The sequence below is a fragment of the Monodon monoceros genome, unplaced genomic scaffold (assembly GCF_005190385.1).
Source record: "Monodon monoceros isolate NGI ecotype Baffin Bay Population unplaced genomic scaffold, NGI_Narwhal_1 Super_Scaffold_15, whole genome shotgun sequence".
NCBI classification, from domain to species: Eukaryota; Metazoa; Chordata; class Mammalia; order Artiodactyla; family Monodontidae; genus Monodon; species Monodon monoceros.
Genome location: NW_021703771.1, coordinates 73,749,491 through 73,762,229, shown reverse-complemented (window position 1 = coordinate 73,762,229; position 12,739 = coordinate 73,749,491). Strand labels below are relative to the sequence as shown.

The 12,739-nt window shown below is 45.0% G+C and overlaps 1 protein-coding gene across 1 annotated transcript in view; it reads right to left on the bottom strand.

Moving 5' to 3' along the window:
- PLEKHG1 (pleckstrin homology and RhoGEF domain containing G1) overlaps positions 1–12,739 on the bottom strand; it is a 222,890-nt gene that overhangs the window by 25,560 nt on the left and 184,591 nt on the right. The window contains exons 6-11 of the mRNA XM_029223863.1: positions 11,872–11,918; positions 7,845–7,995; positions 4,495–4,626; positions 1,536–1,718; positions 1,350–1,445; positions 1,099–1,185 (exon numbers count right to left, since the gene is read on the bottom strand). Of these exons, the coding sequence (XP_029079696.1) occupies positions 1,099–1,185; positions 1,350–1,445; positions 1,536–1,718; positions 4,495–4,626; positions 7,845–7,995; positions 11,872–11,918 (696 nt within the window). The remainder of the gene's footprint in view (positions 1–1,098; positions 1,186–1,349; positions 1,446–1,535; positions 1,719–4,494; positions 4,627–7,844; positions 7,996–11,871; positions 11,919–12,739) is intronic.

Here is a 12,739-nt window from a genome sequence, read left to right as displayed (position 1 = left end):
GTCCCTCCCCTGGGCAACCCGTCTTGGAACTCACAACACCATCCTCTTGGCCCAACTCCTGACTCTTCCTTGACTTTTATTTCTCCCTTTCCTCATGCACTTGGTGGGCAAAATCCTGTTCCCTCTGGTTCCACGATGGGCTCTGCCTCTCCCCCCCCCGCTCTTATGCTCCCCGGCAGTGCCCCTCGTCTCTCTTCTAGGCCACTGTGGAAGCCTGCTAATTCTTCTCCTGCCGCCACTCACACTCCACCAGCTGAACCGTCACACTGTCCCAAAGTTACACTCTCAGAGCACGGGGCGGCCCACGCCACCCCCTCCACAAAGCCTTCAGTAGTTTCCCACCACGAAAATCCAGGCTCCTCAGTGTTTGTGTTCAAAGCCCTTCAAAGGCCGGCTGACTGCTTTCCACTTTTCTAGTCTTACGTCCTACTCCATCTCCTGAGGACTCGACCTTTCCGTCCGGGCACACTCTGTGTGCTGTGAACACAGGGCCCCTGTTCACACCTCCTTGTTTTTTGTTTACGCTGTTCTCTCAGCTTGGTTTCCCTTTTTCTTTTCCCCCACTTAATAAAAAAATTCCTCATCCTTCAAGACTGAGCAAACAGGCGTTTTCCTTCCTCTCCTCACTCGACTGTAAAATCGAACACTATTCTTCCACAATACTTGGCTTACACCTCTATTAATTCATCACATCATTTATATGACCAGCTCCCTGGTCTGCAAATTCCTTCACGGCTGAGTCTGGGTCTTGCTTCCCACAGAGCCTAAGCCAGCTTTATCCACCCCAGGTGCTCAGCACACCTCTGAATAATTCTCACAACTGCCTTTATTTTCTACTAGTTCTCTAGAAATTCCCTTACAGTCATTTCCTTATTTTTCTTCTTTCAAGCCACAAAAGGAAAAACAACAACAAACCAAAAACTCTCCACCGGGTCTCCCTACATATGAATCGTTTCAGTACCAATGGCTGGTTCGGTTGATTCTTACGTAGCCTCTCAACTGTCTTAATTTTGAAGATGCACATTTGCTGCCGTCAGGCTGTCTTTCTGGGACTTGAATTCCTTTCAGTTTTACTGTTTGCGGCCCTCACGGTCTTACCTTAGCTGGAATCTTCGCCGCGTGATTCTCCAGGATCAGCCTTTTCAGGTGCAGAACCCACAGGCGTTTGTCTTGCTGCGACTTCGCCTACCGGGAGGAGACGTGGACAGTCATGCCACCCCACCAGTTGCAAGACACAGACACTCCTAAGACCCTCGGACCGGATGGGACACACGTGGGGTGGCCAGAAAGTCCTGCAAAGGCCTCCAGGCGTGACGCACAAGGGCGGGGAGGCGAGGGGGTGCTGGTACCTGAACGGTGTGCTGAAGCTTGGGGTTCTGGTAGTGGAAGACGCTGAAGCTGAGGGGCTCCTTTGGGATCACTTCCACCAGCATGAGGTTGCCGCACTGGAGGGGCGGGCAGAGAGGGGGAGGCAGGCTCGCAAGAGGATGGAAGCAGCGCCCCAGTCCTCGCCCGGGACCTCTATTCGGACCTACCAGGATGTGAGCTTTGTACGTAAACGTGTCGTCTCTCTTCTTGGTGATGAGAAGCAGCTTGTCAAAGAGGAAGAGCGTCCGCTCATTCTTGGCCCGCTGGAGGCGGAAGGTCCCCTCGAGAACTAGCTCCCCGTAGCTGGTCAGGTCTGGCCCCTTCCAGTTGGTGAGCAAACTCTGTATCTCCTGAAACAGTGAACGTTCCCTGTGACTAAACAGGAGGTGGGAAGGCAAGACGGCGAGGACACAGGGGCCCATTTGTTGAGCCTCAAGAATGGTGTCTAAATACCTGCGACAGAGGCTAAGGGCCCTGCGTGGTGTCTGATGTGTCTGCATTTATGGCTGGTGTCACTTCAGGGTTAACAGAAATGAATCAAGTTTTTAATTGACGAGTTGCCAATTACTTCTTTCCATCCCTCCATAATCCCTCTACTAAGGCGGTGGAACTGTCTTTCAAAAGCCAGGTAAGGAGGCTGCTGGTGTGTGGCTTTCTCAGCTGTCCTTCTCATGATGTGCTCACCCACATTCTCTGGACGAACACCCTCAGAGCTACTGACCTGAAAAACCTCTTTCCAGAAATTGAACTCACACCACAAATAAGTAACGCAAAATGAAAGCCTGAGGAAAATCACACAAGATACATCTCAGAAATTTCCTGATATTAATCCCCATTCATCTGGGAAAAGTAAATGAATGTTTCTTCGCCACCGTGTTTTTAACGGAACTTCATAAATATCGATAGCATGACTTTGAAGTTTCTTTAGGATTTACTGTACATCCCTATCAACGTTTCTAAAGGAAGCTGATGTTGTTATTTTGGAAAAATGAAAACATTCACAAACAGCACTTAATTAAGCAGCCCATAAAACCACCTAAAACTTCATTGGTTGAAGATAGAAATGGAGGTAAGTCTGAGCCAGAGCCTGATTTAGTGGTGTCTTCAGACTGCCAGACAGACTCTTAAGCTATGAAAAACCAGTCGTTTAGCCATTTCTGAATATCTAACACACATTATGTCTGACGTTATGCCACAAAACACTTGAATGATGAAGCATAAAACCTTTCTTACTGCTACACAAAGCAGATACGGCCTGGAAGATTAGAATGTCATCTTCCTTTGGACTTCCCTGGTGGTGCAGCGGCTAAGAATCTGCTTGCCAGTGCAGGGGACACAGGTTCGAGCCCTGGTCCGGGAAGATCCCACATGCTGCAGAGCAACTAAGCCTGCACGCCACAACTACTGAGCCTGCGCTCCAGAGCCCGTGAGCCACAACTACTGAGCCCATGTGCCACGACTACTGAAGCTCACGTGCCTAGAGCCTGTGCTCTGCAACAAGAGAAGCCACCACAATGAGAAGCCCGCGCACCACAACGAAGAGTAGCCCCCGCTTGCCGCAACTAAAGCCAGTGCACAGCAATGAAGACCCAACGTGGCCAAAAATAAATGAATAAAAAAAAATAAAAAGAATGTCATCTTCCTTTGATTTTTGATAGTAAATTGCATCATACCACACTCTGGCTGCCTATAGATGAAACCTAGATTTTTTGGTTTTTTTGTTTTTTTGGCTGCATTGGGTCTTCACTGCTGTGCACAGGCTTTCTCTAGTTGCGGCGAGTGGGGGCTACTCTTCATTGTGGTGCGCGGGCTTCTCGTTGTGGTGGCTTCTCTTGTTGCGGAACATGGGCTCTAGGTGCGCAGGCTTCAGTAGTTGTGGCACGCGGGCTTAGTTGCTCCACGGCATGTGGGATCTTCCCAGACCAGGGCTCGAACCCGTGTCCCCCTGCATAGGCAGGTGGATTCCTAACCACTGTACCACCATGGAAGTCCCGAAACCTTGCGTTTTGTTCAGAGGTATGGCCTGAAGAGCGTAGCTCTTTTCGCTCCTGAGTCAGATGTAGGTGCTCTGCATAGCATGGAGTCACCCTGAGCTTTGCTTTTACTCCAGGGGCAACAAGGAGCTTAGGACTAGCCTCTGGGCCCACGTGACCTTTTGTTTTTAAATAATGCATCTTTTGAGATGCCCAGGACATGATTGCTGACTTAGCATCTGTCCAAAGTTCCCAGGAATTCAGGGCTCAAAATGTTGACAATGGAAGGGATCTTAGTAAACGTGTCTTATTTTAAAAGTGAGGAATCTAAGATGCAGCGGTGAGTCTCCTCCCCAGTGAAACCGCCAAGGACCTGGCTCCAGACTCAGCTCTCCTTCCTCTGAGGCCCCGTCCCATCACCACTTGTTCGCCGCCTCATGATTTTGCATGAACTAGTGAGAGAGGAACAGAGGCTTAAAATCCCTTTAAACAGTTTGGAGGGCTTCCCTGGTGGCGCAGTGGTTAAGAATCCGCCTGCCAATGCAGGGGACACGGGTTCGAGCCCTGGTCCAGGAGGATACCACATGCTGCAGAGCAACTAAGCCCGTGTGCCTCAACTACCGAGCCTGCGCTCTAGAGCCCGTGAGCCACAACTACTGAAGCCCGCGTGCCTAGAGCGCGTGCTCCACAACAAGAGAAGCCACCACAATGAGAAGCCTGCGCACCGCAACGAAGAGTAGCCCCTGCCCTCCGCAACTAGAGAAAGCCCGCGCACAGCAACGAAGACCCAACACAGCCCAAAATAAATAAATTTATTAAAAAAAAAAAAAAAAGTTTGGAGAGAGCTGCTTTCAGCAAGAATTGCTTATTGGTAATTAATATAAAATAAGGCCTTGGGAGACTCAAATTTTTAATTTGGGTCATGGAAGGGGCTATGAGCAAACTATTAGTTTGAACGTTACAATGTACCTTTCTCTTTAATAGCCAGTAAACAATGATCGGTATTATCGATGTCCTGATCTTTTCTCAAGGAGATCTATGATGAAGGCCATGAATGACGTGCAACACTGAACAGCCTTAATATCTGATTTGGGAAATGATAACAAGTCATAGGGCCGCAGCCCCACCAGGCACTGCCACCCTGAGGCCTCACCTGTAACCGGACGGCGTGTTCATGCTTCCGCTTCATGTCGTTGATGTGCCAGGCTACTCGCTGCATCGTGTCTATAGCATCAAGCACCACATCGTAGCCTTCTGTGTCCTTGTCAAGGTGATTTTCTATTTCCTTTAAAAAAAACCCAAAACACCCAACCCTAGTTATTTTCAAAACTTTTTTCTTATATACTCAATGAAACAAAAGGCACTTCTGTGATTAGTTTCTCTTTTATTTTTTTTTGCTTATTTACACACTATCATCTTTCCTTAAGATTCTGAGATAACTACCAGAAATACCTACAACAAAATGGTAAGATACGAATAAGAATGGAGCTAGGAAAAATAGAAGTCAATGAGAATTGCATGAGGAAAGTGACAAGGAGGATGAAACAAAACAAGTATACAGGCCATTAAGTCTCACAGAGATATTAGCGTGATTATAATAGATGAGAGAGTTGATATTATAGTTGGAGATTTCTGAACTTCCTGGTGGCCAGTGTAGTACAGTTCTCAGTAATATGGTTCTCACTCTTACTACATAGGAAACATTTTTTTTTTTTTTCTCCCAGAGGAAGCAAAACAAACACACAGGGCTTAATATGTAATGGCCTCAAAACAAAGCAAAACAAAAACCAATAAATATTATATTAAAAAAATACCATACAGCAAGACATTTTCATGTAGTCAAGGCTTTAAAGCCTTTAAAGCCTTTCACTAGTTCATGAAATTCATTAAAGATAATCCTTCAGAGTGCTGAGAGATATCTCATGGTTCAAGTTATTCACTCTCTGATGGTCAGAAGGATGTAACACCAGCACTTATCTGAGCCCTGGAGTTCCACAATCCCAGGGAGGTGAGAAGGGGACACGATTATAATCTAATTCTTCTAAGTACATAAGACACATGTCCCTAGACTCCTATGAGTCTAAGGATAGGGACTATTGCATAGTTCCTTTAGTCCTTTATGTTCTCAACAGTGCCCACCAGAGAGCTGGGTGGTAAATAAACGCTTATTTAATTGAAGCTGTATCGTCTTCAAAGAGCAACAATAAGTTTTAAGTATCTAAATTCCAACGTAAGTATCTAAAAGAGTAAGAAGATATTAGAGTCAATTAGACTGTTCCTATGACACTTATCATGCAGAGATGTTAAGCTCAAGGGTGGAGGTTGAATCTAATGGTATAAATTATGAAGATTAGTTCCCTTGTTTTTTAGTCACACTTTGTTTACTTTTACTGAATCCTCAAATTTTCCATCCAGCTAGAAACTGGAAAGGAATTTACATTTTATTTCTGCACTGAGTGCTGTTAGACTGTTAGACACTGACTCAGCTGTTAGAAAGGTCCTGTGAAACTGTATCACTAAACTAACAACTCCAGGTAAGTTTAAGATCAAGAGAAAACTTAAAAAAATAATCACTTCTTCTTCTAGTCTGAGAGGCAATCCTGTTCATCAACAGACAGACTCAGAAGTACAGAGTGTATTTCTGTGGGGATTTTCACGGGTGGCTACACAACTTTGAAGTGATGTGCGTGATATAGAAGGAACACTCTAAACCAACTATAAAAGCAAAAATACTCCAGGCAATTAGTTTTAAATTAATCTAACCACTGTTCTTTCCTTTTATCTTCACTATCAGCTGTTAGGAGCTGAATGTTTGTGCCCTCCACAAATTCATATGTTGAAATCCTAACCTCTAATGTGCTGGTATTAGGAGGTAGGGCCTTTGGAGCTGGTTAGGCCATGAGGGGGGAGCCCTCGTGAATGGTGTTAGTGCCCTCATAAAAGAGAGCCCAGAGCACAGTCTTGTCTCTTTCCACCATGCGAGGAAATGAGGAGAAGAAGGCAGTGTGCAACACAGAACTCAACCATGCTGGCCCCCTGATCTTGGACTTCAGCCTCCAGAACTGTGAGAAATAAATGTTTGTTGTCTAAGCCACCCAGTCTATGGTATTCTGTTATAGCAGCGTGAACTAAGACACCAGCTTTTAATTTAGAGGGTAAGGGCTGTTCTTCCTAGCAGTTAACTTTTTGTAAGAATCTTGACTTGTTATATCTGACATGCTTATGTAACGGAGGTCCGAGACTTTTCTTTTGATTGACTTACTGTCTAGAAAGCCATAAACAGAGATTACTGGGACATACTAGTTTTAAATGCCATATTAGCAGAGTCCAGCAAAGATCTATCCTGGGAAAGCTATTCTTTTTTAAAGAATTATTTGGACACTGATTTAGTAAATTAATCCCACTAAATTTAGAGGTCATTAAAACCAATCGAACAGTTAAAGTAATATCCCTGATGTGGCTTCACAGGATGCAAGGTTCTCCCAAGATGAGCCAGGCAGGCAAAAAGACAAAGCTGAGAAATTTCTGGTAAAGTTGGACCATGAAGAGTTCTTAAACTTTTAAATGTGTATGAACTGAGCAATCTTGGAATGCCTATCCAAGTTAGAAACCTGGAATCATTTAAAAAGTGATACATGTAAATTGCAGGCATGTTGATACACATAGGAGCTCTGGATTTAAATGTTTTTTAAAAAAGATTTTTAATGCATTATTAAAAATAATAAAATAAAAATAATAGCTCATTGTTACTGACCGCCTGCGAGGCACCATGAATGTGGGAAATGTATAGGATTTGAACCCGGGCAGTCTTGCCCCAGAGCCCTGCTCTCAACCTCTCTGCTATCCTGTCTTTCTCAAGTTGCAAAGGCAATCAATCCTACTTATAGAATGAAATTACTTTCAAGAACACTATTTCCCATTTTTATCAGCTTCCTTAGAAGATAAGAAATGAGAATGTATGAGAGCCATGTCTACTTTTGTTTCTAAGGTCTCCTTGAATTTTGTACAAATAATGGGAAATGATATAAAGAAAACAGACCCCGAAGTAATGGGAGGCCCAGCTCGAAGATCATTCATCACGCTGCTCATCTGTCTTCTCCCCTTTCAGCCCCTTCTCGTTGCCCCTACACAAGCCGATCTATGACAAACAGCTCTCCCTCCCGACTGCCTACTGAATCCGGGCTCATGGAAATAAAATAAAACCTAACAAAAAGATCTGTTGTTCATGAATGATAGCTCCCTGCCTGAAACTGTCACTCCTAAGCCCTATCACCATCAGAGCCAAAATGAATCTTTTTACTTGGCTGTTGTCAATGAGGTTGCAGGCCTAGAATATAAATATCTCTAATTCCTCAAAGCAGATTAGTCAGTTGTAAAGTATGAGTGTGGAAAATGTTTCCATATGTCCACAGCTTTTTCTGATTTTTTTTTCTCCTAAACTTAACATATACACACAAAATCCCCATCCCCTAGAAAGTCCTTCAAGCGCAGGCAGAAACTTACATGCAAAAGGAGATGATACTTGAGAATCCGCTGCACTGGTTTCAAGAGATAGGACCCCAGAGGCAGTGAGTGTTTCAAAGTTTCCTGACGTTCCCTGAAGAATTTGGCCAGCATCTTGTTCCTCATGCACTCTGTTAGCACAGCCACGGATCTGCAAGAAGAAGAAATATTTTAAAATCTAAATTGTAACGCTTGACACGAGCATTCAAGTTTTAAATGCTGGAGTGTGCTGATACCTTAAAACAGGTAAGAGCTAGAGAAGCTAGAATGCTTCTGGGCAGGTTAAGAAAAGGTGTCCCTCTGGGTGGGTGAATTAGAAAAAGACACTATAAGAAGGTAGTAAAACATGGACACATGGCATCTAAGCAGTAAGCTCCTTCCTCCAGGGAGATGCTGCCCCTGCCAGATCACAGGGCTTTGCAAAGGGGATTTAAATTGGACGTTAGCCCCTAATTATGTCCCATCTTGGCATCTTTGTGCAGTGCTCAAATACACATCTGTATTCAGTTTTCAAGTTAGATTGCAAGGAGTGGGCACCTTTGTACTAAACAAAAGGAGTGCCTTCTTCCCAGTAGATCCAGCCTTGTGCCGGACGTTTGCCACCCCCTCTGCCGGTTGCCTTTAAATAAATGCACAAAGTGCGTGACATTATGTGCAGGTCTTTGGAGACCCCATCCCCCAAGGAACTTTCCTTTGAGAATCTCTGAACAGATCCTTCTTTCCACCGCCAAGTGACTCTCCTCATTCTAAATTCAGCTTTTGAAACAGTTGGATAACCTTGGTCCTTAAGGAGCGTGCCTTACAGAGCATATTAGAAAAGTAGGTCGGAATTCTTCCTCCACCTCAGCTCCCCAATAAGTACGGCCCCCAAACATCCTAGACGGATGGTTGAAACAATGCTCATATCTTATACATAAAGCAAGCTGGTGGGCTTGTATAGTTGCACATACACACGTAAATTAAAATCTTATGGTCTCATAACTTAGAAGGAAGCAGGAGGAAGTAATTTCAGCCCCTTTCTCCCCAACTCAGTAATATGTTTTCAGAATTAATTTAGAGAAACAGAGCCAAACAACAAAATAAAACTCCTTGGAAGGAAGTGACATGGATGGAGGTCCCCTAATTAAGCGATCAGAATCCCTCTCGTGCCTGATTGCTTGGAGAAATATCTCTGTTCAAATGGTTTTATTTTTCCCTTAAGATTTCAAAACTATTCTTCATCATGTAACCTAGGGACTTTTCTAAGGTTCTTTAGAGTCAGAATCAGCTGCCCACTGGCCTTCTAACCATCTGAAGTTTTGAGTTCTTGCCCAAGGGTAAGACACCTGCAAGAAATCCTGAGCGCACTGAACTCCGGATTCAGGCCACGGGGAGACATCCGAGAACAATGACCTGAGCGGGTCTGTGCTCCTCCCTGGGGACAAGAGGGAGGGCTTGTGCCTCTTCCCAGCAAAGTCACTGGGGCATGACTGGTATGAAGAAAGACATCTGTCAAGGTGTGCAGGTGACATTTAATATCACCAGCCTGGATCCGAAGGGGAAAGACGCGTTGTCAGATGGGCTGAAACACCTGGCGCTCATGGCTTGTGAAGACGGGGGAGGGAAATCTCGGGCCTCAGAGAGCAAATTGATGGAAGACAAGGGGACAGGAAGAAATCTTTTTCTATGAATATGAAAACCACACAATTGGGCAAGAACCGGATGTGCCCGCTTCACTGAGAGGGCGTGGGGAGCAGTTCCCTGCTAACACGTTTCTTTCCTTCTTCAAAGTCAGACCCAAGGTAAAAAACACTTCCTCCTGGAAACTGTCCTGATTTCTCCTCGCTGGGACTTACTCCTCCTTTATCTCATGCATCTTTAGCTTCTATTACATATGACTGAGTTGGTACTACATTGACTTGTATTCATTGATTTGATCTTTCCTGACGGCTGTTCCACTATTACATTTGGTTCAGTTCCGACTCTCAAAACAATATAAACTGCTAAAAGGCAAGGGATATTCGTTCCTATTTCCTGCCAGTGTACACCAAGCTTGGACTTGTGCCCTACGAAGGACAGGCTCTCAAAAATGTCCTGCACAAATGACTGTGCCTATCCCCTGACCCTGAAGCAGTGTAGTTTATAAAAGCTGCCTTCATTCTGTGCCCTCTGCTCTTATTACTGTCAGAAAATTCTTCTTAACATAAACTTCCAAAATTGCACATTCAGAGATATTTCTTCAAATGACATGTTTATAAGGAAATTTACACAGACATAATCCTCCAAACAAGCCCCTCTAGCATCTTAGATCCTGATAATTGGGTCCAGAATTTTGTTGATTCTTCAGAGTTGGAATGTTTTTTCCTTTCCCACAGGAGGAAGTGTTGTGGAGAAGTTGAGGGCTGATTCTTTGATTTCTCTGCATTAGGGTGTGGTGCAACGCTGGCTTTTAGCATAAGGACCATCGCTTTAGTTGGGGCATCCTACAATTTCCTGATATCTTCAGGAGAGAGGTGGAAACAACATTGCTTAAGCGAAACTGTGTAAACTGTGGGCAGGTCTACAGATAAGGATGTGAATAAACTCATCTGCATGTGGGGTGTTGCTTTGTTTTGTTTTTAGGGAAACCTGAGAAAAGCATGTAAATAAATGCCCCAACCAAATAAATCACCGTAGCATGATATCCTGACCAACATTTAGAGGAGGAGATGAAAAGCCTCCAATAGAAAGTATTTTGCCATCAGTAAGCCTGAGCCTCTGCCTTCATATCTTTTAATCCACACTGGCTTTCCAGGGCCACCCCGAAGCAGGAATGATCCGCTTGTTCTTCCTGAACACAGTGACACAAGGGGCTCAGTCTACTGGCTTCTCTTCTAGGTGGACCCCACCACCCACTTTATCCTTAGGGACATGCATCTGCCAAGACTGGCTACAGAGTAGATAAAATCCCCCGAGCTCTCTTCCTGGTCCATCCCTAACATAACAACTCAAGTCCTGCTAGTCACGTGGGCAAACAGACAGTAGAAAGGTATGGGGTGAGGGGAATCACAAAGCTTCAGAAACTTTACAAGGATGTAGTAGCATGAGGTTTGAGGCTGGACCAACTTTGGTTCAAATCCCAGCCAGATTTGGTCACTTATCAGCTATGTGCCCCTTGTAAGATCAATAAACCTGTTGGAGGCTCAATGATTTCATCCATGCAGTGGGGATGGGGCAGGGGTGATGATGAGGTAGCACTTGCTGAGGACCTATCGGGGCCAGGCACTGTGCTGTCAGTGTGTTCTCTGTTTTCTGCTTTTCTTTAATCCCTCAATATCTCTAGATTCCTGGGAAAACTAAATTCAACCACATTTTGTATTTACAGGATTGAGCACAGTACCTAGAAATCAATAAGTGCTCAATAAATGTCTTTTGCAGAAAAAAGACTTTCCTACAGTGTGAGCTGTGGTCTTAGGCCTGACTCCCTTACTGAAATAGTCACTATATTGGCCAGAGGCTGCTCCCTAAACGATCCTCTTGCCGACACCCCCAGTGTGAGCAAAACTGAAGCAATGATCCAGGCGGAATGATGAGTCCTCTCTTCTCACATAAGCTTATCATGTTCTTTCCTTTCTCTGAACTCCATAAAACTTACGTAGTTCCTAAAATTTATATGGCAAAAATATATTTTATCCCCAGCTAGATTATATAATCTCACTAGCAGTGCATCCCATGTTCTTTAAAACATGGCACATATACAAAAGGGTTAATAGATAAGACTTCTAGCCAAACACAATTGGTTTACTTAGTTTTCCACTGAGGGAAACCTAACAATCTTTTTGGTCTCCTTTAAGGTCTTTCACAATTTTTCCCTGTGCTGGCTCTGCTAGGGAGTCCCTAAGCCTGAATGGATCAATATCTGGGTACCCTGTGGTCCGTTCTCAGCATGCTTGCAGTTTCCCCACAGTACTCAGCGCAGTGCCAGGCACGTAACGCCTACCGACCACTTACACTGCACAGACTGACTTAAAACAATATGAAGATATTCCTGCACATTCACAAGGCGTACCTCGGGTAGTTAGTGCAATACTGGGTGTAAATGTGGAACTCTTCACTCTGCAAGGAAACAAAAGAAATTTTATGGGCAAAAAAAGCAGAGACAACAACAATCAATTACAAAGAAAAGGTATATCATTCATACCTTTAAATTTGTTCCTGTAACCACACTGGCCTGTCTCCTGAGCCCCTGTGGCAATCATCCATGCCTTTTTTTTTTTTTTTTGCGGTACGCGGGCCTCTCACTGCTGTGGCCTCTCCCGTTGCGGACCACAGGCTCCAGACGCGCAGGCTCAGCGGCCATGGCTCACGGGCCCGGCCGCTCCGCGGCATGTGGGATCTTCCCGGACCGGGGCACGAACCCACGTCCCCTGCATCGGCAGGCGGACTCTCAACCACTGCGCCACCAGGGAAGCCCTCATCCATGCCTTTTTATCTACCTTGGGTTATACCTAGAATCCACGTGCACTTGAACTCATCTGAGTTCATTAAACACTTACTGAGCATCCTCTGTGTTAGCTGAATCTGAGGGCAAATAGGAAGAGGAAGACAGTAGGGTTTCTGCCCCCAGATGCTCATGGTCCTCTGGGGGATTTGCAGTGTGAGAGAGAAATATAGGTAGAAAATTTAAATATCACGTGGTCAGAACATGTTGGAGGCGTGTGCAGGGCACAAGAGAGCCGCTGCACACTTTCAAGCCCTGTGTGTGCAGTCCTCTCTGCCCACTGTCTTTCCCACCTTTTTCATCGGATAGCTACCAGGTGCCACTTGACATTGAACTGAGGCTTTATTTCCTCTAAGGGGACTTCCTGAGTCCTTGGGCCAAGCCCACTGCTCCTACTTGGGACCTCACAACACCCGGTACCCGCCCATCTTGCAGC